This window comes from Stegostoma tigrinum, chromosome 21 (assembly GCF_030684315.1).
Source record: "Stegostoma tigrinum isolate sSteTig4 chromosome 21, sSteTig4.hap1, whole genome shotgun sequence".
NCBI lineage: Eukaryota > Metazoa > Chordata > Chondrichthyes > Orectolobiformes > Stegostomatidae > Stegostoma > Stegostoma tigrinum.
In genome coordinates this window covers 42,648,918-42,673,129 of record NC_081374.1, presented here as the reverse complement: position 1 = coordinate 42,673,129, position 24,212 = coordinate 42,648,918, and the positions used below count along the sequence as shown (strand labels likewise).

At 43.1% G+C, this 24,212-nt stretch overlaps 1 protein-coding gene across 11 annotated transcripts in view; it reads left to right on the top strand.

Moving 5' to 3' along the window:
• LOC125462715 (tubby-related protein 3-like) overlaps positions 1–24,212 on the top strand; it is a 108,629-nt gene that overhangs the window by 70,771 nt on the left and 13,646 nt on the right. For 9 of the 11 annotated variants that reach the window (XM_048552969.1, XM_048552968.1, XM_048552967.1 and 6 more), the window contains 6 exons: positions 3,079–3,186; positions 5,378–5,491; positions 9,009–9,149; positions 12,257–12,336; positions 14,161–14,343; positions 19,878–19,990. In XM_048552969.1, the coding sequence (XP_048408926.1) occupies positions 3,079–3,186; positions 5,378–5,491; positions 9,009–9,149; positions 12,257–12,336; positions 14,161–14,343; positions 19,878–19,990 (739 nt within the window). The remainder of the gene's footprint in view (positions 1–3,078; positions 3,187–5,377; positions 5,492–9,008; positions 9,150–12,256; positions 12,337–14,160; positions 14,344–19,877; positions 19,991–24,212) is intronic. The other 2 variants (XM_048552978.1, XM_048552976.1) reach the window with 1 other exon arrangement.

The window sequence follows — 24,212 nt, the reverse complement described above, 5'->3', positions numbered from 1 at the left end:
GGACCTGGATTCGATTCCGCCCTCCAGCAAGTGTTTGTGTGAAGTTCGCACATTCTCCCTGTGTCTGCATGGGTTTCCTACAGGGCTCTGGTTTCCTCCCACAATTCAAAGATATGCAGGTTAGATAGATGGGCCTTGCTAAAGTGTCCAGGGGTGTGTAAGTTAGATAGATTAGACATGGGAAATGCACAGTTACAGGGAAAGGGTAGGGGATGGGTCTGGGTGGCATGCTCTTTGGAGGGGCAGCATAGACTTGCTGGGCTGAATGGCTTGTTTCCACACTGTAGGAATTCTATGAAGCTAGTTAGACAGTGTTCCCAGTTGTTCCATATACTTTTAGACTCCTGTGCTCTCACCCTGGCATTACTAAATTCACTTCCATTCCAACTCATACCCTTACACCTTTTCTACTTCATTGCCATTCACCTAGTGCTGACCTGAAGACCAATGTTGAGTGGAAAATTACCATACTTTTGACCATCAAATATAACTCCCACTCATAGGTTTGATAGTGATAAAGCTCCCTTTCATGAAACCCATACAAAGTTTTAAATCTCTCAAAATGGGTGATCTCTTGTGAAAAAAACTAGCTTTTATTCAAACCCTACCTCAGTGATGGTCAACGTCTAATAGCTTTAATCCTTTAGATAAGCTGGCAATCAAACTGTGAACTTAGATCCTCCTGATAAGATCATTGTAGCTTTTGAAAATGTGTCAAACATTCATGATGACATATTAACAATAGCCAGCATGGATTTGAAAGGGGTAGATCATGCCTCACAAACCTTATTGAATTCTTTGAAGAGGCGACCAAACACGTGGATGAAGGTAGAGCAGTGGATGTGGTTTACATGGATTTAAGTAAGGCGTTTGATAAGGTTCCCCATGGTAGGCTCATGCAGAAGATAAGGAGGCATGGGGTAGGGGAAAATGTGGCAGATTGAATTCAGAATTGGCTGACCCTTAGAAGACAAAGGGTGGTAGTAGGCCAAAAATATTCAACATGGTGCTCAGTTACAAGTTGTGCACCACAAGGATCTGTACTGGGTCCTCTCCTATTTGTGATTTTTGAAAATGATTTGGATGCAGGAGTGGAAGGGTGGATTAGTAAGTACACAGACAATATGAATGTGGGTCAAATTGTGGTGCGGAGGGCTGTTCTAGGTTATAAAGGGACATTGATAGGATGCAGAGCAGGGCTGAGAAGTGGCAGATGGAGTTTAACCCTGATAAGTGGGAGGTGATTCATTTTGGAAGGACAAACATGAAATCAGAAAAAAGGGTTAACGGAAAGATTCTTGGCAGTGTGGAGGAGCAGAGGATTCTTGGGGTTCATGTCCACAGTTCCCTGAACGCTGCCACTCAGGTGGATAGAGTTGTTAAGGAGGCATTTGGTGCGTTAGCTTTCATTAATAGAGGGATTGAGTTCAAGAGTCGGGAAGTTATGCTCCAGCTGTACAAAACACTGGTTCGGCCACATCTGGAGTATTGTGTCCAGTTCTGGTTGCCTCATCACAAGAAAGATGTGGAAGCATTGGAAAAGGTGCAGAGGAAATTTACCAGGAAGTTGCCTGGAATGGAGGGAAGGTCTTATGAGGAAGGGTTGAGAGAACTAGAGCTTTTCTCTTTAGAATGATGAAGGATGAGAGGTGACTTGATAGAGGTGTACAAAATGATCAGAGGTATAGATAGAGTGGACACCCAGAGGCTTTTCCAAGGGTGGAGGTAGCTATTACGAGGGGGCATAGTTTTAAAGTGAGTGGAGGTAGATATGGGGGGGATGTCAGAGATAAGTTCTTTACTCAGAGAGTGTTTGGGGCGTCAAATGCATTGCTGGAGAGGGTAGTGGAGTCGGCCTCATTAGGGGCATTTAAGCGGCTATTAGATAGGCATATGGATGATAGTATAAGGTAGGGGTGGAGGTTAGATAGACTTTAGGATCAGGGTAAAAGCTCGGCACAACATCATGGGCCGAAGGGCCTGTACTGCGCTGTACAATGTTCTAACTGAAGGGAAATGTCAACAAAGGCATCTACTGTAATGTCATAAACAAACAAAGTTGTTTTTGAGTGATAATTTATTTTCTAAACCACATAAGATGGACTGTCCATCAAAGCAATCCAGCAAAAAAATAGTTTTTAATACTCACTGGCAGCTTGAGCCTGTTTTTCTTCGTGTTTAATGAGCAAGAGATTTAATTTTTTTCAGATCATGATACTTAAAAAGATGTTATCCAGGCTCTGAGAGTGTTTATGTTTGGTCCTTCAGTTTATGACGTCCATAGTGTGGGTTAAGGTCCTTGGAACAGCCAGAGATGGCGTCCGTTTGAACTCAGCTCTAAGTTGAAATGGCCCAGCTGAGTTCAGGTTTCCCTATTCCATGACCATTGCCTGCCCTTTTCCTTGCCAGCAAAATGTGTAGCTGTCAGAAAGGGGAAAGTGGGGCTTCCACATTTGGGTCCCGCCCATTATTTTTAGAGGTCTCTAGAGTTACATTCATTGAGTCATAGAGGCACACAGCATGGAAACAGATCCTTCGATCCAAACAGTCCCTGCTGACCATAACCCAAACTGGTCCCACCTGCCAGCACTTGGCCCATATCCTTCCAAACGTTTCTTAATCTTGTACTTATCCAAATGTCTTTCACGCCCTTGCTTATCAAAGAACTATTCAGCTCTGCCTCAAAGGAATTCAAAGACTCTATTTCTTTTCATTGCTTCCTTTGCTCACCTTTTCAGGGAGAGAGTTCCAAAGATTCATGATCCTCAGAGAAGAACAAAATGATCCTCATCTCTGCTGAAATCTCTCATTTAATTTTTCAAACATTCTAAGAATGTGAACCCCGGTTCTAGTTTCTCACATAAGAGGAAATACCCTTTCTACACCGACACTGGGTTGAGCCCCCTGGATCTTTATGACTCAGAAGTTTGAGCTCTCTTTGAGACAAGAGAATAATTAATGTGAATTCACCTGTTTAGTACAACACAGCACAGCACCGCTTCCAATGTCATGAGTGCTGCTCTTGTTCGTGCTAAGATGTTCTTTGTGTATTTTTATTCATTAAAACTTCCATCACAGAAGAGTCTGAAGAGGATGATAATGAGAACAAAGAAGAGGTTTTAGAGCCAGCTTCTACAAAACAAACTAAAAAGAAGGTCCTAAAGGAGAAAAAGCCAAAACAGACAGGTCAGGTGGACAATTGGACTCACATGAAGAGTGTGTGTGTGTGTGTGTGTGTGTGTGTGTGTGTGTGTGTGTGTGTGTGTGTGTGTCACGCTGTCTGACTGAATGGGATTGCATTGACAGGTGAATGTGTTTTTATACGAGGGTCTATACACATAGCAGAGAGACTGACAATGTGTTTATATAAGTGCTACGTTCGCAGGAAAAGCCTGACAGTGTGATGGTGCACATGTGTCGAAGTGTTTTTGGACCCTGTTTGCAGGTGCTCATGTGGAATGTAACTAGGTGAGGATGGCCTGTCCCTAGAGGCTGCATAGTGACTATTTTGTTGCAGTTATCTGTTGTGCCTGCATTGATGTGTATTCTTCCTCAACAGCCCAAATGGCCTGTACTCACATATGCAACTTTGACTGATTCATTCAGGTTGATGGCCACCTTAAAAAGGCTGCAGTCAGATAGTTGTGCAAACCCATCTCAGACACAGATTCAGTAGAGGAAAGATGCAAATCAAAAATAATAAAATTACTGCAAGTATGACGACCAGAGCTGTGGATGTATGTCAGTGATTTAATCATTGCTGTGAGTTGTTGTTAGTGACTACAAACGACAACATTAAAATGTATCTGATCATAACATCTTTGCTATTTATTCGAGGATTAATGCTATTTATTTGAGGATTAATGCTATTTATATGGACACACCTGGACCATAATATCAGAAAACGTCATTCATAAGCTGTAATGGGTCATTACACAAACACACACAACACTATTTCTCTCTTGCTCACGTGCACACACTATTTCGCTCTCACTCTCTCAAACACACACACTAGTTCTGTCTCACACAGACACGTGCACACTATTTCTCTCTCTCACACACACACACGCACACACTATTTCTCTCTCTCACACACACAACCTATTTCTCTCTCTCTCACACACACACACGCTCACACTACTTCTCTCTCTCACACACACACACAACCTATTTCTCTCTCTCTCTCTCACACACACACACACACACACTATTTCTCTCTCACACACACGCACACGCTCACACTACTTCTCTCTCTCACACACACACACACAACCTATTTCTCTCTCTCTCTCTCACACACGCACACTATTTCTCTCTCACACACACACATGCGCACACTATTTCTCTCTCTCACACACACACAACTTATTTCTCTTTCTCTCTCTCTCTCTCACACACACACACACACACACACACACACATGCACACACGCATAGATAACTCCCGACTAATTACGACAGGGGAAGGAAGGTATCTGGCTAGGACTGTCAGTGCTGAAACCTCCCCATTAAGCTGGCCTATAACAAACCTTGAATCACTGATATGTCAGCCAGGCCTTTAACAGCAGTTTTAAACCAGATGTATAGTGGCTTTATAAGCTTTTGCCATTCACACACTGAAGAGCTGGTCTTGGGATCCATTTTGAGATCTCATAATTTCCCTGATCAATAAGTCTGTAGTTCATTGCCCATAAATCCGGTGATATGATGTTATTTTAAATCTGCACCATTCAGTGTGAAGGGATTGATGGAGGAATACTTTCTGAAGAGAGAAAGAGAGAAGTTTGAGCTCAAACTCTAGGCTGGCACTCCAGAGCTGCTTTGTTGGAACATTTCAAATGAGACATTACATGGAACTCCAATGTGTCCTTATGGTAGGGCGTCAAAGATCCGTTGACACTATTTTGAAGAAGATTAGGAGCTTAGCTCCAGTGGTGGTCCTGGCAAATACAATATTTTAGTTAACACAACAAAAACAAAGCATTGTTTTTTCTCTTGTTGCTGCTTGCAGAGTCTCGCTGTGCCTTATTTAACATTCAGTAGCTCTGTTAGTTTTAATTGGTTACAGAACACTTTGAAACATCCTGAGGATGTGAAGGCACTACATAAATCCATATACTTCTTTGAAGAGGAATAATCTTACATGTCCATATGTGTCTCCCTTTCTCTCTTCAATCACTGTGATTGGTGTGCATTGGAACAATTGTGCTAACTTGATTAAATTGGTAGTTAAGTTGCAAGGTTTTGAGATGTTGCCTGTGAGGCCACCGTCTCTGAGGTGCCTGTTCCCTCTTTGTCTATTTCTTGTTCCTCTGTCGTCACTGGCTTTCCTTTTCTGCTCTCTCTGCCTTTTCTATCATCCACTGGCTGACACTCAGAGCAAGGCAAATGCGAATCTAAGGCCAAAGGGAAGACTGGAAAAACTCCAAAAAAGGATCCGACATTTGTGTTTCAGGCTGGGACTGAGAAAAAAGCCAAAGGCAGTAAAAAAGGTCAGCATTACCATTTCTTCGATTCTTTTTCCAGTTAATTTAGAAACTATTTTATTTTACTTTCTAAGGTTCCATGTTGAGTAGCAGATCTACTTACAACCCCACTGAGGGTGTCAGCGGAAGTTATGATAAAATAAATAAAGGGAAATTGGCTCCACTGTTGGTAACAAGAGAACACAACATTAAGATACTTGAAAGTATCTCTTCAATTTCCTTTTGAAATCATTGATAATCTCAACTTCCTCCACCCTCATAGGCAGTAAAAGTTCCTTCAACTTACATAATGCTAAAAAGTGCATCATTACATTCCCCAGATATCTCTTGAATAAAACTTTAAACCTGTACCCCCTTGCCCGTGTTTCATTAGCTCAAAGAAGTAGATCTTTTTGTTTAATTTATCCCAATTGGCCAGAATATCATATTTCTATCAGATCCCCTCCTTGCTCTAACCAAACAGGTGGATGAGGATTGATGTCATGTGAATGGATTTCAGTAAAGTGTTTGATAAGGTTCCCCATGGTAGGCTATTGCAGAAAATACGGAGTCACAGGATTGAGGGTGATTTAGTGGTTTGGATCAGTAATTGGCTAGTTGGAAGAAGACAGAGGGTGTTTGTTGATGGGAAATGTTCATCCTGCAGTTTGGTTACTAGTGGTGTACGGCAAGGATCTGTTTTGGGGCCACTGCTGTTTGTCATTTTTATAAATGACCTGGATGAGGGTGCAGGAGGATGGGTCGGTAAATTTGCGGATGACACCAAAGTCAGTGGAGTTATGGATAGTGTGGAAGGATGTTGCAGGTTACAGAGGGATATAGATAAGCTGTAGAGCTGGGCTGAGAGGTGGCAAATGGAGTTTAATGCGCAAAAGTGTCAGGTGATTCACTTTGGAAGGAGTAACAGGAATACAGAGCACTGAGCCAATGGTAAGATTCTTGGTCGTGTGGATGAGCAGAGAGATCTCAGTGTCCATGTGCATAGATCCCTGAAAGTTGCCACCCAGGTTGATAGGTTCTTAGGAGGGTATACAGCGTGTTAGGTTTTATTGGTAGAGGGATTGAGTTTAGGAGCCATGAGGTCATGTTGCAGCTGTACAAAACTCTGGTGCAGCCACACTTGGAGTATTGCATACAGTTCTGGTCGCCGCATTATAGGAAGGATATGGAAGCATTGGAAAGGGAGCAGAGGAGATTTACCAGGATGTTGCCTGGTAATGGAGGGAAGTCTTATGAGGAAAGGCTGAGGGACTTGAGGCTGTTTTTGTTAGAGAGAAGAAGGTTAAGAGGCGACTTAATAGAGACATACAAGGTGATCAGAGGATTAGATAGGGTGGACAGTAAAAGACTTTTTCCTCGGATGGTGACGGCTAACACGAGGGGACATAGCTTCAAATTGAGGGGTGATAGATACAGGGCAGAGTCAGAGATAGGTTCTTTACTCAGAGAGTAGTAAGGGCGTGGACTGCCTGCCTGCAACAGTAGGAGATTCGCCAAGTTTAAGGGCATTTAAATGGTCATTGGATAAACATATGGATGATAATGGAATAGTGTAGGTTAGATGGGCTTCAAATTGGTTTCACAGTTCGGCGCCACATCAAGGGCCGAAGGGCCTGTGCTGTGCTGTAATGTTCTATGTTCGAAATACAACATCTTGGCTTAAATTTGTTGATAATCTTCCTCACCCCTGAAGCTATTCGAGTAAATCTCCTCCCACACCCTCTCAGTGATCCTCACATCCTTCTGAAAATAGTCACCAGCACTGGACATGATGCTTTGATTTTGACCTTACCAAAGACTGTACCCTACATTGTACATGAATTTTCAGAAAATAAGGTGAATGACAGGTGTCTTTTCCCTAGGGTGGGGGAGTTCAAAATTAAGGCAAATAGCTTTATGGTGAGAGGGGAGAGATTTAAATAGGGCATGAGGGGCAACTCTTTTACACAGACAATTGTTCATGTGTGGAATGAACTGCAAGAAGAGGGGATGGATGCAGGCACGGTTGCAACATTTAAAAGACGTTTGGATAAGTTCACGAATAGGAGAGGTCTGGAGGGATGTGGGTCGAGCACAGGAAGATAGGTCTAGTCTAGTTTGGAAACATGGTCTGCATGTCCTCGTTGGACCGAAGGGTCTGTTTCCATGCTGTGTGACTCAATGACAAGATGCGATATAAAAGGTTAATCCACAAAATAGACATGGTGAGGCGGGTACAATATTAGCAAATGAGAGTATGTATAAATGGGTCTTTTCCTGAGCGGTAGGATATGATGAGTGGGCTTCCATAGTGATGGGTACTGTGGTTTCAACTTTTTGCAATTGACACTACAGGTTTAGATGAGGGCAGCAAAGAAATGTTGGCTAAATTTGACACTGAGGTGAGTAGGAATACAGACGTAGATAGTCTGAGCCAATGGGCAAACATCTGGCAGATGGGGTACGATGTGGGAAAATGTGAAGTTGTTCACTTCAGCAGGACGAAGTAAAGAGTCTCGGGAGGTGGCAGAGTTTGCAGGTCATTGAAAATTTTTAAGGCAGAGGTCAATAGATTCTTGTTAAATGGTGAAATCAAAGGGTATTCTTGCATTCCAGAAACACTTGGATGAATTCATGAGTTGGAAGGGAATACAGGGATATGGATCCTGTAAGTGAAGACAGTTTAGTATGGAAGGGCAAAATGTGTTGGTGGGCTTGGAGGGCTGAAGGGCCTGTTCCCCTGCTGTATCGTTCTTTGCTCTTTATCAGGGATATATGGGAATGTGGAATTTGAAAGACGGACAGATCAGCCATGATTTTATTGAAGGGGGGAGCCAGCTCAAAGAATCAAATGACCATATTCTGCCAATTATTGATGCATTCTTAAAGCTTTATGAAGCATAACTTTCTGTTTTACATTCATGTTTCTGTTTAGGAAGTGCAAAGTCAGAAAACAAATAGTTTTCTGCCATGGGAATGAGATTTTTTCTATTTAATAGTCTAGGAGCTGGAAGAATCATTCATTCTAGTTTTGTGTTAAATTCGGTCCAAGCTTATCTAAGGGGCAAAGGAAACTGGGGGTGTGTTCAACCTCATTGGCCCATCAGCTTCAGAAACATAGGTCTTGGAGTAGGCATTCAGACTTTTCATTCAATAAGTTCATTGCTGACTATCTACTTCATTCATATTTCCATGTTATTCCCATTACCCTCGATGTTATCTTCTGGAGCTGTTGGAGTCAATCAGGAATACCAGCTTACATCAGTGATTGGAAAAGCAGAATCATCTTCAATCCTTTCATCACAACAAGGGTGTTACAGTTTTGAATGGCTATTTAAGTGGGTGATAGACTTCAACAGGAATGAATATCTGTAGGGGTCAATAACTAGAAATTGAATTTCACCCTTTTAACTCTATTGCCCAATGCCAAAATTAGAGCGAAAGTAGTTGTATTTTGCTCTGATTCTGAATCACTTGATTCCCTTCACCTTCTGAGTTAACCTTTCTGTTCTTTCCTTCTGTACTCTCTGCTTCCAACACCCAGAAGCCCATTCAATATGGGATGAGGATGAAGACTCAGAGCCCAATCTGAAACCCACCAAAGTGAAGAAGAAAAAGGCAAAGAACACGGCCAACATGTTCCAGGCCGGTTCAACCAAAAAGGGCAGCAAGAGCAAAAAGAAAGGTTACAAATGTTTCAGCCACTGTAGCTTATTACTTCCATCAAAAATCCCTTAACCTTCAACATCACTCCTGCCCCTCTCATCCCCCTCAGATGTAGTCATATTCTTTCACAGAGCCTGAGCAAATAGCTATACTCTTTTGGGATTATGGTGATAGGTATGGTGCCCACAAGCTGACTGCAAGATGCATAATTTATTATTCTGACTTTGCCTAATGGTGTAACTTCAGTATTATCGAATTGATCAGCAATTTCACATTCATTCCGCTTTCCCCTTTCATTGTGCTCCATGATGAGCAGAATCGGGTATAATATACATAGGGTGAACATTGCCAACCTCCTCCTACCCATCTACTTTGCCCAACTCAGGATATTACAACCGTAAGTCACTTTACCCATACCATTACCTCCACCTCCTGAGGCTCTTACATGAATAAACTTTGGTATCACATAATCCCTTCTGTCTGATATATTCCATCTTCTCCCTTGCTTTTTATTTAACCATTAAGCTTTCCTGTAATATGGAGCTTAACCTTTCAGCTGCAGCTTATAGCAATACTTATGGAGAAAAAGAACTTCACAAATGTTTAAGTGTTTCCAAGAAACTTAATGGAGAAACAAATATTCTCTAACAAGTTAAGATGGTGGTAAGTGTGAGGATATCTGTCGGGTACCATTGATTCGATTAGCTGGCACTATGCAGATGGTTTTTATCCATGCCCATAATGTTTTCTTTGGGCAGACACAGTTGCATATTTGGCTAAAAATATTTAGAATCAGGAGAGCACAAACTGTTAAACATGGAGTCTTTGTGATGTTTTCCTGGCAGACTCCTTCAGCTGCTACATGAACGAATGGTAGACTCAAGTGAATAAAACAATGCCATTCTTGATAGCTGTTCTCAGTGCTGATGTTGCTACTTTTGCTATAGAACTGAGCCCAGAGTTTCTGCTCTCGGTGCTGGATGATCATCAGATGTTGGAGGTCAGGTAAGGGCTTAATGGAATTTAATCATGAGTCCTCAAGCAGATAAGTAATTGATTAGTGGTCAGGGGACTACATTGACATGGGAAAGATGGTTATTGGATTGGAGCTGACATAAAGCGATACCCCAGTGGCAATCATCTAAAAGAGAGTGAGACCATGCACATGACATTGTCCAATAGGAGCTCTACCAAGATTCTCACATCTCCCAAAACTTCGCCCAAAACAAAATCCTGGTAAAATGTTGTTTTGCATCATATTGTCAAGGTTCCTGATTTCTTTCACTGAATGTCAAATGAATGTGACCCTTCCTTGGAAATACTATCCCTACACATTTAACAGAAGCTGTATATTCCTCTGCCAGGTCAGTGTGTGAGAAGCTGCAGGCATCCTCTTGCCTCTCAGAGATTACACAGGATGTGCATTACCTGCACGTGCCCCTGGCTAGTGTTTTGTCCTGGCCCTGGTTGGTTTGTTCCGAGGTCACCACGAAAGTCCCATCTTCTCAACCTTACTCCTTGCCTGGGGTTAAACTCACCACCAGTCATCTCTCTCTTATGAGAGAGTAGCCCTATGTTGCTCTGGAACTACAGTGGTTCTCCAGTTTTTCTCTTTATTCATTCACTGGATGAGGGCATCACTGGCCAGGCTGCATTTATTACCCATCCCTAAATGCCCAGAGGGCAGTTAAGAGTCAACCACATTGCAATGCGTCTGGAGTCACATGTAGGCCAGACCAGGTAAGGGTGGCAGTTCCCCTCCCTAAGGGCATTAGTGAACCAGATGGGTTTATCTGACAATCGAAAATGGATTCACGGTCATCATTAGATTCTTAATTCCACATATTTATTGAATTCAAATTCCACCATCTGCTGTGGCGGGATTCAAACCCAGGTCCCCAGAATGTTATCTGGGTTTCTGGATTAACAGTCCAGCGATAATACCACTAGGCCATCACAACCCCCACCCCCCCAACCCTGGCCTTTAGTGCAGAGACCCTGCTCTGAATACTGGACCTAAAGTAAACCATTGCTTGAAATCAAGCAGCGCATGAATATAGTTATGGGCTATCCCAGAAGGAGGTATTACCAACTCAATTAGTGGCTTCAACAAAGGGTGCATTTCCACATTGAGAATGAGGGATGACGAAAATGCCACCACACTTAATCTGATTCAATGCAACTGGTAATGCAATGCCCAATATCCATCAGAATATTTTCTTTTTGATGTGTTCCCACGTATACATCACTCGAAAGGTCAACATTTATTGTCCATTCCTAATTTCACTTGAGAACATGCTAAGTGAGCTGCCTTCTTTCGTGACTGCAGTCCACTTAGTACAATTTCACCCGCGATGCTGTTGATGAGACACTGTCCAAAGGAACAGCATTGTAACTTTAGCTGTTTAGCCAATATAGTTCCAAGTAGGAGTGACTTGGCATATGATTTGGATGGGAACTTGAAGCTGTTGGCTTTCCTACTTTTCTACTGCCATGCTTCCTGTTAGTGCATTGATTTTAGCAAGTGCTTTCAAAGAAGTCTTGGCCAGTTCCTGACAATCAGATCCATGGGCCAGAGATTGAATAATGGCTGCATTGAATATAAATTCAAGTGGTTACTACGTACCCAAACAATGAATTATCTTGCTGGAACCATAAACGGGAGCTAGTGACAAATGTCTTTTTGGCATGATGACAGGGGAGATCATGTTAGTGCCTTACACCACTCACTCATTTTACTGCTGAATAGTCACATCATAAATTGGCTGTCTTTAACATTTACTCAAATTTTTGAGACACCTTACCATCCTTGGCTTATCAGACATAAACTGATCAATCTTCGGGACTAAATGTGCTGGTCTTAGGCACTTTGCAAGGTGTGAATTAATTTAGTTTTACATGAGTTTAGCTTTTAAAATCATGGCTGTTTTTGTTTAGTAGAATGCCTGCGCTACTGTATTGGAAACTCCTTGCCTAAGGGATGAGGAAAGCTTGACAAAAATTGAACTGTCTTTTTACCTCAGACTTCCAACATCTGCAATATCTCATTTTGGCATCCCTGATACCCACCAGGGCAAGGTTTGTGATATATTGTCAGCCTGTGACCATGTCTCTCCAATTTCACAGGATCCAATGGTGAGGATGAGGCAAGCACACAAAGGAACAGTAACAAAAATGGCAAAGCATCGAAGAAAAAGTCGAACAATGTAAGTTGACTTTTTGGAGAAATATTTCATGGTCTTGTTGAACCATCTCTTGTTTGATTAACCTCCTATCAGCCTCCCTACGCGGGTCTAGGCCCAAAACATCAGCCTTCCTGCTCCTGTGAGGCTGCTTGGCCTGCTGTGTTCATCCGCCTCTACACCTCATTAACCCTACACCTCATTAACCCACCAATGGGTAGAAGGTTGACTTTTTAAAAGTATCGGCCTGTGTGTGGGCATCACTTGTCCAAATTCTCTAATTACCCTTGAACAGCATGGTTTGCTGAGCCATTTCAGAGGGCAGTTAAATGGGTCTGGACTCACAGGTAGATATGGCAAATTTCCTTCCAATAGTGAAACATATAGATTTCTAAAACGAACAATGGTAGTTTCATGCTACCAAGAAGCAGAGAGTAATAGTGGAAGGATGTTTCTCAGACTGGAGGCCTGAGACTAGTGGTGTATCTCAGGGGTCAGTGCTGGATCCATTGCTGTTTGTCTTCTATATCAATGATTTGGATGAGGATGTAGAAGGCATGATTAGCATGATTAGTAATGACACTAAAGTAGGTGGTTTAGAGGACAGTGAGGAAGGTTATCAGAAATTACAGCAGGATCTTGATCAGCTGGGGAAATGGGCCAAGAAATGGCAAATGGAGTTTAATATAGATAAGTGTGAGGTGTTGTATTCTGGAAAGTCAAATCAAAGTAAGCATTTCATGGTGAGTGGTAGAGCCTTAAGGAGTGTGATGGAACAGAGGGACCTTGGAATTCAGGTGCACAGTTCTCTGAAAGTGGAGTCATAGGTAGACAGGGCAGTGAAGAAGGCTTTTGGCACACTGGCCTTCATCAGTTGGGGTGCTGAGTATAGATGTTGGGGAGTTATGTTGCAGTCCTACAAGACATTGGTGAGGCACATTTGGTGTATTGAGTTCAGTTTTGGTCACCTTGCTATAGGAGGGATGTTGTTAAACTGCAAAGAGTGCAGAGGAAATTTGCAAAAATGTTGCCAGGACTGAAAGCACTGAGTTGTAGGGAGAAGTCGGACAAGCTAGAACTTTATTCTTTAGAGCATAGAAGACTGTGAAGAGGATCTTATAGAAGTGTGAAAGATCATGAGAGGCATGGATAGGGTGAATGTACTCAGTCTTTTCCCCAGAGTTGGGGAATCGAGGACTAGAGGGCATCAGTTTAAGGTAAGAGGGGAAAGAATACATGGGAACCTGAGGTGTGTATGTGGAATGAACTACCAGTGGAAGTGGTTGAGGCAGGTACATTGACAAAATTTAAAAGGCACTTGGATGAATACATGGATAGAAAAGGTTTGGATGGATATGGGCCAAGTCCAGGGAAATGGGGTTATTGTGGTTGGCATGGACCAGTTTGAACCAAAAGTCGTGTCTCCATGTTGTGGGTCTCTACTACTCTATGATTCTATGACCCAAAACCAGGCAAAATTCCTCTAGCCTGTTTGACCTTACTCCTGGTGTGAAAGTCAGCTGTAGCTTGTTAATGAGTCTTGTCATTTGTAATGGTTGCTGCTTCCAATGAGACTGGTTATTGCATAAACCAGCAATGAGTTAAGATTCCCACCCTCAATCTTGATCAGCCATTAATATTAAAGGTTTACACAAAAAAACTCATTAATGTTGTTCATGAATTGTGATGTTGATACTCCCACATAGATGAAGCGGGAGGTCTACTGGATCATCCAGTGATAGCTCAACAGAAGATGGAACAGGGACATGTCTACCACAGCAGGGCAGAGAGGATTGAGTCAACATCCAGCATGCAGCAGATAACTCCTCATTTTCTGTTTGTTTCCAGGACAGTGTCATATCTCGGGCAGAGTCACCCATCGTTGAGATCAATGACCTGGAGAAGTTTGTCTTGACACCTGCAGCACAAGGCATGACCATCAAATGCAAAGTTACAAGAGACAAGAAAGGCATGGATCGAGGCCTTTATCCCACCTATTACCTACATCTGGACACAGATGAGAGTAAAAAGGTAGAGCAAGTCTACAGAGAAAATGGCTATGTTTCTTTAGCTGCTGCTGTTCGAGATGAACCCTCAGGTCTGGTTTCTATAGGAATTGGGTTCAGCTTTTATCTCAGGAATTTCTCTGAGTGAGCTTTCACTGTTCTTAGTAGGATTGACCTCCAGTCTTCAAAGTGTGAACAGAAGGACGTTTGACAGGGAACAATGCTTGGCAAGTGAGAAACAATTAACAGTCAGACAAGACTTTATCAAACTATAATGTTGTTTGCCACTTATTAGCAGTGAAACTGCCCCCAAGGAATTAGTCATTGTTCCAATGGTCTACAAAAGACAAGCTTTAAAAATATCACTTATAAATGAAGCAGCCATGAACATTAATACAGTTCAAAAAGTCTGTACAGAGCCTCAGCAAAGAGCTCCAAATGAGTCCCAGCACAGAGTTCAATTGAACCCTTGCACAGAGCTTCAGCACGGATCTCCAAACGAGCCACAGCATGGAGCCCCAACGAGCCACAGCACGGAGCTCAATTGAACCGTAGCACAGAGCTTCAGCAAAGAGCTCCAAACGAGCCTTAGCATGGAGCTCCAAACGAGCCACAGCACGGAGCTCCAAATGAATCTCAGCTCAGAGCTTCAGCGCAGAGTTCTCTGCAGAACCCCAGCACAGATTCCCACTGGGGACTTCAGCACAGAGCTCCACACAAAACCTCTTACAACATAAGAGGTGGCACGGTGGTGCAGTGGCTCAGAGGTTAGCACTGCTGCCTCACAGCACCAGGGGTCTGGGTTTGATTCCAGCCTTGCGCTACTGTCTGTGTGCAGTTTGCATGTTCTTCCTGTGTCTGTGTGGGTTTCCTCCAGGTGCTCCAGTTTCCTCCCACAGTCCAAAGATGCACAGATTAGGTGGATTGGTTGTGCTAAATTGCTCATAGCGTAGGGGTGCGTAGCTAGCTGGATTAGCCATAGGAAAATGCAGGGTTACAGAGATTGGGTAGGGGTGCAGGTGAGATGTTCTTCAGCAGGGTGGTATGGGCTGAATGGCCTGCTTCCTCATTGTAGGGATTCTTAAATGAGAAATAGGAACACAGTACATTATTTGACCCTTTGAATCTGCTCCACTTGGCATAAGGTTTCGGTTAATTGTCCACCTACTTTTGCACAATATCTCCACATTCCAGAACACAATATTAACCAAAGATCGTGCTCATGATTCTATTGGTCCTGTCCAATGGGATTTTGAGTTTGCCAAACAAATGGTAATGTGTGTTGCCTCATGGCACAAAGCACCTGCAATGTCAATGAAACAACTTGGAAACCTTTGGAACTAGATTCAAAAATTGAAATCATCAGCACTCAAGACCAAAAAACTCGGTGCAACAGCTAAGTGACCAGCTTCAAAAAGGTTTTGTAACCAAATTACGTCACAAAATATAAGAGATAACAAAATGTGGAGCTGGATGAGCACAGCAGGCCAAGCAGCATCTTAGGAGCACAAAAACTGATGTTTCGGGCCTAGGCCCGTCATCAGAAAAGGGGGATGGGGAGAGGGCTCTGAAATAAATAGTGGGAGAGGGGGAGGCAGATCGAAGGTGAATAGAGGAGAAGATAGGTGGAGAGGAGACAGACAACCTAAAGGGGCGGGGATGGAGCCTGTAGAGGTGAGCATAGGTGGGGAGGTAGGGAGGGGATAGGTCAGTCCGGGGAGGACGGACAGGTCGGGGGGGGTGGGATGAGGTTAGTAGGTAGGAAATGTAGGTGCGGCTTGAGGTGGGAGGAGGGGATAGGTGAGAAGAAGAACAGCTTAGGGAGGCGGGGATGAGCTGGACTGGTTTTGGGATGCACCCATCTGCTCCCAGGATGAGGCATTCCACTCCCGTACATCCCAGATGTCCTCATTCTTCAAGGACTGCAACTTCCCCACTCAGCAGTGGTCGAGAATGCCCTTGACCGTGTCTCCCGCATTTCCCGCAACTCATCCCTCACACCACCTCCCCACAATAACTGCCAAAAGAGAATTGCCCTTGTCCTCACATACCGCCCCACCAACCTCCAGATACAACGCATCATCCTCCGACACTTCCGCCATCTACAATCCGACCCCACCACCCAGGACATTTTTCCAACCCCACCCTTGCCTGCCTTTCGGAAAGACCACTGTCTCCGGGACTCCCTTGTCCGCTCCACACTCCCCTCCAACCCCACTACACCCGGCACTTTTCCCTGCAACCACAGGAAGTGCTACACTTGCCCCCACACCTCCTCCCTCACCCACATCCCTGGCCCCAAGATGACTTTCCACATCAAGCAGATGTTCACCTGCACACTTGCCAATGTGGTATACTGCAACTGCTGTACCTGTTGTGGCTTCCTCTACATTGGGGAAATCAAGTGGAGGCTTGGGAACCACTTTTCAGAAGACCTATACTCGGTTCACCATAAACAACTGCACCTTCCAGTCGCGAACCATTTCAACTTCTCCCTCACTCCTTGGATGACATGTCCATCCTGGGCCTCCTGCAGTGCCACAATGATGCCACCCGAATATTGCAGGAACTGCAACTCATATTCTGCTTGGGAACCCTGCAGCGCAATGGTATCAATGTGGATTTCACAAGCTTCAAAATCTCCCCTCCCCTTCACTCAGATCCCTTGGGGGAAAAAATCTGCCATCCTTACCGGGTCTACATGTGACTCCAGGCCCACAGCCATGTTGTTGACTCCTAACCTCCCTCTGAAATGGCGTATGAAACCATTCAGTCAGAGGGGAATTAGAAATGGGCAACAGATGCTGCCCTTGACAATGGTTTTCACAACCCATGAGGTAATTTTTTAAGATATTCATTCAATTGCTTGTTTCAACAGAACTATAGAGGTGAAGGCTATAGGCATTTGGATGTTGCTGTACTCCCTTAAGGAAACTGAATAATTGTAACCTAATTGACAGTACTGTGGTGCTGTCTGCCACTTACATACTTCAACTGTTTGACAATGTTGCCTACTACTAGATAAATAAAACTTACTTCTTCAGTTAACATCCCATATCACAACATTTGAAGATGCAATGGGCTACTGTCCTTCCAAATCCTGGCAGTTCTGTCAAACTACCAAATAGTGTGCCCTTCCAGATCTGAAAGCATCACAGGGAGAACAGTAATGGGGAAGGTTACAACAATGGCAGACTATTTTTATTCCAAAAACAAAATTCTGCAGATGTTGGAAATCTGAAATAAAAATGGAAAATGCTGGAAATACTCAGCATGTCTGACAGCATCTGATGGAAGAGAAACAGTGTTAAAGTTCTATTTTGCTTCCTTCTTCATAGTCAGCCAATCATTAAAAACCTCACATCTACCTCATTTACAAAATCCGTAAAATCATGTGGGAAGCTTTTTGTTTCAGACTGATTGACCTGGTTTCTTCTATCTTGACTCTACTTTTGCCCTCTTATTTAATCCCTGTCAATCTACATCTGTTCTGAAGTTTTCCCATGTTTTTAGCAGTTTTCAATTTCTTGATCTTATCTGTCTCCTCTTCACCACAGATGTCTAATACTCCCATCCCCCGACAGGGCAGCTTGAGAAATTCCCTTGAGAACATTTTTCTCAAATAGAGACCCAAAAGGTTTCTATTCAACCCCACCCTTCTCCATTGGCCAACTTTGTTCTCTTATTGAACAACTTCCCCTTTTACACATCTCGCTTCCTCCCAATAAAAGATAAAATGATACGGGCACCACTGTGGGTCCTAGCTGTGCATGTCCTTTTGCGAAGAGTGAGGAACATTTCTGGTTCTGGTCTGACTGTGATCCCCTCCCTCAACTCTTCTTCCAGATTACTTTTCTTGTTTCATTGAACATACACCTGAGTAGCATGGAAGATAAGAGTTGGATATACAGATAGTTCTCCTATAGCACAATAGTTACATCCTTGTTTGACCTCCTGCTATCGAAAATCACATTATAGAAAATCGCTATAGAAAATGTCTACACCTGTACCAGCAGAAAATTTGCATTATCCAAATGGCATAAATTCATTCATCGCGTCACAGCCAATTCACGTTAACCAAACATGCATTAAGGCAGATATACCTGCATTCTGGTAAGCACAGATGTGGCCTGTTTGATCTGCAAATTCTGTCTAACATCAAAGTGTTTGCCTCATCCTTGCTCCTAAGGTCAGATGAGAATTAGCAGTCTAGCATGCGATAACCATAACTACAACCATGTTTGCATCTATAATGCAATGCAGTATGGTTCTAAAAATGAACATCATCGATTCACCATGTCGCTGAGCATTTTGTTACATGTGACAGGTAGTTAGTGTATTGGACATCGCTGTTCTAGAATCCCTACCAGGGAAAATATCTGACAGAATTTGGGTTATTATGATTCTTAGGAAATTTAGATATTTGTATAGATACGTGTAGGTTAGGAGGATGAATCTGGGTGGGATGCTCTGGGAGTTGGTGTGGACTTGTTGAGCCAAAGGGCCTGTTTCCACACTGTAGAGATTCTATGATTCTATGATGTTGGTCATACTGGACCTCCAATTTGAAGTATACTATACGAATTGGATCAGCATGTGCAATTTGCAAGTTTTACTGCTTTTTCCTTCTGGTTTACTAATCTCACCAATTGCAGTAAGACTCTATCACTTCTTTATCCCAATTCCTGTGTCATAAAGGCTACCATACCATTTGCTTAACCAACCAATTCCGGTACCTGCATGTTTCAATTCTGTGATTCATGTTCAATGGTATCCATGCTCCAAAGCTGCATGTCCCACTCATTCCAAAATAATCTACTTTACTTTTTTCTCCATACAAAATGGATAATCTCACATTTCCCCACATTATATTTGTTCTAATCCACTCATTTAATCTGTCTACACCCCTTTGAATTCTCATTCTGTGCTCCTTATATCTTACTTTCCAACCTGGTGTTCTATACACTCAGTGCCGGTCTCACCTGGAGCTCCACACAATGTCAGTCTATTCTTAGTTATTACCGATAAAGAGGTGACAGATGGGTACAAGCAGATATCCTTTGTGAGAACAGTGTATGATTTCTCAGACAATATTCAATGTATGTCAATGGACTTCCCTTCACCATCAATATTAGTGTGGTACAGAATTGCATTGTGGGGACTGTTTGATAACGTTTAAATGAAGTTGTTAAGGTTCCTTCACTTTGCTGAGCTAGTTTTAAAAGCTGTCAGAGAACGGGGAGTGTCAGTAACTGTAGCTCATAACTAGAGTTATGAGCTCTGTCAGCGGAGTTACCAGAGTAGCCCCAAAAGCATTTTCATATAAAATGAAAATAATACAGTCACATAATGACAATTGAGGCTGCCCATTAGATCATAATACACCACACTAGAGCTCACTTTATACCTGTCCACAGGTGCAAATGTAATGTTTCGTGTGCTGCGGTATGGACCAGTCTGTGTTGACCTGATGCCTATTTGGAATGTTGATGCAGACATTACACCATTGTCTCCTATGGGTATTAATTGCTTTCTAAATAAGACTGTCTCTTGTCCCAGGTTTTCTTGTTGGCCGGCAGGAAGCGGAAAAAAAGCAAGACATCGAACTACCTCATTTCAATCGATCCAACAGACCTATCCCGAGGGGGAGAAAACTTCATTGGAAAGCTCAGGTTGTGCTGGCTACCATTTACTGGTCCCTTCTGGCTAGCTCCTATTCACAACACCAATCTGATATCATACCATCACATGTTTCCATTCTGGAACTCACCTGCTCTCGTAGCATTGCCTCTGTACTGGAGAATGCAGGCCAAGGTATTGTGTTGACTATTCAAAATGGGAGCCGATAGAGACTATTCTGCCCCTTGAACCTGATCCGCCATTCTATAAAATCACAGCTGTTCCATCTATGTTTCAAATTCACATTTCCACCAATCCCAATAACCTTTGATTCCCCGACCAAAAATCTAGCTCTGCCTTAAATAATAAGGCTGCCTCCCATGCTTTCTGAGAGAAATAGTTCCAAACTCTCACAATGCTCTGAGAAAATAAAATGCTCTCCTCATCTTAGTCTGAAAAGAGTGAATCCTAATTTAAAACACTTGCTCCTAGTTTTGAACTCACCCACAAGAGGAAAGATCATTGGCCTGTCCATTCAAGATATTATACACTTCAGTCAAGTCACCCTTCACACTTTTAAACTCCTTGGAAACAAGCACAGCCTGCCCAAGGTATCCTCAAATACTGAAAAACCCACTAATTATAGTTAACAATCTGGTAACCCACCCCTGAGCCATCTCCAATGAATTTACATCCTTCCTTAGATAAGAAGTTTAAAACTGCCCACAGTATTTGTGATCATCAAAACCCTGAAGGTAGTGATCAATTGTCTGTTGTGCACTAGAGTTGATAACACTGATGATCGATGGAGCACATGGATGGGGAATGGTTGAGCAATACTGTCTGCACTGTAGTACCTCTCAAGAGTAGTTTCCACCCTTTCTGATTTTTACCTCGAGTATGCAGTTTCAAACCCAGGCAAACTCAATGTATTACGATATTTCTCCGAGGGAGCATTGATTAACTTTCTCCATCCCAAATTTAATTACTAACCCAAATGGTCCTGTCTTTCTGACAGGAGTGTACTCTCAGCTCAGCTTGAATCTTGAACCCCAGGTCTTTCCTTGTGGATATTGCAAAGTTTCCCACTGGCTGAAAGACCCACTTTCCAAAATCTTCAGTCTCCCCTCTGCTTCAGTCTGTTGTAGCATGTGAATAGGAAAGTAGATGACATGCACCACACCTTAATCCCACCTACAGTCAGCTTCTACATGTTGTATGAGGCATTCCAAAGTGACCAGCTCCCTCTGATTCTTTTGACCATTCTGTTCAGCACTGCTGAAGGTCATCACATCTCAGAGGAATATGTGCTAGCTTGTTGACATTGAGATTATAAAATTTGACTTATTTTCTCTCTTACAGCTCATCAGTGCCAAGCACATCAAGCATCTGTAGTCATTGACAACAGGTTAAGAAAGAGCCATAACAAAGCAATTGAAATGTAGTAACGGGATGTAACCAATCACTGCATCTCAGATAATAAATAGAATATTGTCATTATATTTTGCAAGAATTATTTCCAATAGCCCAATTATAATCTGTACTTTCTTCCTTGACAGTGTCTATAGGACAATTGAGTAACTCCAAGGAATATTTATTAATCTGTAAGTCTTTTTAAGTCAGAAAGTTATTTTGGTCACTTGGGCTGTGGGATGCATATGGAAACCAATTGCCACAATTAGGAGTCTCCAATGTAAACAATTGAGAAATTCACAGTAGACTCATTCCCTCCTGGATATATAGAAGACATTCTCTCTTGTGGGAAACACCACACCAACATAAAGCCAGGGAACGAGCTGTCAGGAATCAATGCCTCAGATCTTCCGAGTATCCCACTGATCTACAGTGACATCTCTGAACGTGTTGATATAGAAACAAAGAATAAAGAGGGGGAAAGGTGAGAATCTGAGAGTGTGGCAACTGTATCCACTTTTCTCTGTGGTGGAGCTGTCCCTGGTGCTGGAAAACATTTCACCTGGAAGCAGAGATAATGGGAACTGCAGATGCTGGAGAATTCCAAGATAATAAAATGTGAGGCTGGATGAACACAGCAGGCCAAGCAGCATCTCAGGAGCACAAAAGCTTACATCATAATAAAATGTGAGGCTGGATGAACACAGCAGGCCAAGATGCTGCTTGGCCTGCTGTGTTTATCCAGCCTCACATTTTATTCACCTGGAAGCAGGGCTGGATACTTCAAAAGTGTAGAGGGCAATGACTTCACTGAGTAAATATAAATATTGGGATAAACTTAAAATATGTGCAAACTTAAGATCTAAATTTATATAAATAAATTAACTAAAATGTTTCAATGCTCCTTCACCTTCCCTCCATCTTAAGGTCCAAAGTAGGGATATTTGCTATTGGTTGCACGATGTTCTGCATCATTCACAATTCCTCTCATACCTAATATATTTCCACTTCCAAAAGTAGCAAATATCCAGGCTTGGGTTGACAAAATGCAAGTGTAATTCTCATGGCACCAGTGCAAGGTAATGACCATGTTTAACAAGAGGAATCTAGCCATGGCCTCCTGGCATTTATTGGTGTTAATAGCCCTGGAGCCCACACTATCAACAACACTGGTGTTACCATTGACCAGAAGCTGAACTGGACTAGCCATATAATTAGAGTGGCTACTACAGCAGGCCAGAGGCTTGGAATCCTACAGCAAGTAATTTCACCTCCTGTCCCCCCAGAGCGTGTAAACCATCTATAAGTTACAAGTCAGGAGTGTGATGGAATACTCCCCACTTGCCCGAATGAGTGCAGCTCCAGCAACACTCAAGAAGCTTGACATCTTCCAGGGCAAAGCAGCCTGCTTGACTGGCACCATATTCACAAGCATCCGCTCCCACCACTGACACTCTGTAGCAGCAGTATGTACTATCTACAAGATGCACTGCAGACATTCACCAAGGATCCTTAGACAAGGCACCTTCCAAAGTCTACTTCAACCTAAGGGTAACAGCAACAGATGTATGGGACACCACCATCAGCATGTTCGTTTCAAAATCCTGAAATTCCCTTCCCAAAAGTATTGTGGGTTTACCAACACCAAATGGACAGCAAACATTTACCACCAACTTGTCAAAGGCAACTAGAGATGGGCAATAAATGTTGGCTCAGTCAGCAATGCCATATACCAGGAATGAATGGTTAGAAATGTAAATATAAGTGTATAAGGGTCGGAGGACCTAGTCTGAGATTTGTTAGCAGTGTAGAAGAAGCAGGTTTAAGTAAGGTAGACAAAGAGAAATGCCTCCCATGAGCTGATTGTACAAAATCCAGGGCCACAGAAATTCAAAGCGAGAAATGCAAGAAGCAGTTGAGGGAGATGTTTTTCCAAATAAGAGGTGGCAAAGAGCTGGAAACGCTATCTCCAAGGATGGAGGAAGCAGAGGTGGTTAATGACTGCAAAGGAAATTTGGGTGGACACTTGAAGAAAGTAGACTTATAGAGCTCTAGAGATGGCCGAGGGGAGTGCAACTGACTGGATTGTTTTACAGGATATAAAGGAGAGCAGGAGAGGAGCTTCCGAGATTGTTTATTGCCAAATTGGTATCATATTATACCCCATTTTTCACCTCACTCAGATGATTTCTGATAGGCTGTGGAATCTATGAGAAGAATCTTATAGATGCCTGAACAATGTGGGCTGTTGGAGATTTGTGGCCAAGTCTAGCAAGGCCTCCGCTTGGTCTCACCGATGTAGAGGAGGCCACATCGGGAACAGCAGATGCGATAGACCACATTAGCGGGAGTGCAGGTGAACATCTGTCTGATGTGGAAGGTTTTTTGGGGCCTGGGATGGGGGTGAGGAGGGAGGTGTAGGGGCAGGTGTAGCACTTCCTGCGATTGCAGTGACTGCGGTGACAGGGCAAGTGAGGAGTGTGGAGCGGACGAGGGAGTTGCAGAGAGCACGGTCTCTACAGAAGGCAGATAGGGGTGGGGAAGGAAATATAACCTTGGCTGTGGGGTCAGATTGCAGGTCGTGGAAGTGGCGGAGAATGATACGTTGAAGCCGGAGGTTCGTGGGGTGATACATGAGGACAAGAGGGATTCTGTCTTTGTTTCTGTTGCAGGAAGGGGATGTGAGGGCAGAGGTGTGGGAAATGCAAGAGATGCTATTGAGAGCATTTTCAACCACTGAAGGGGTTGGTTGCGGTCCTGAAATAAGAGGAGATCTGCGATGTTCAGGAGTGGAACACCCCACCTTGAAAGCAAACGCAGTGGAGGCGGAAGAATTGGGAGTAGGGGATCCCATTCTTGCAG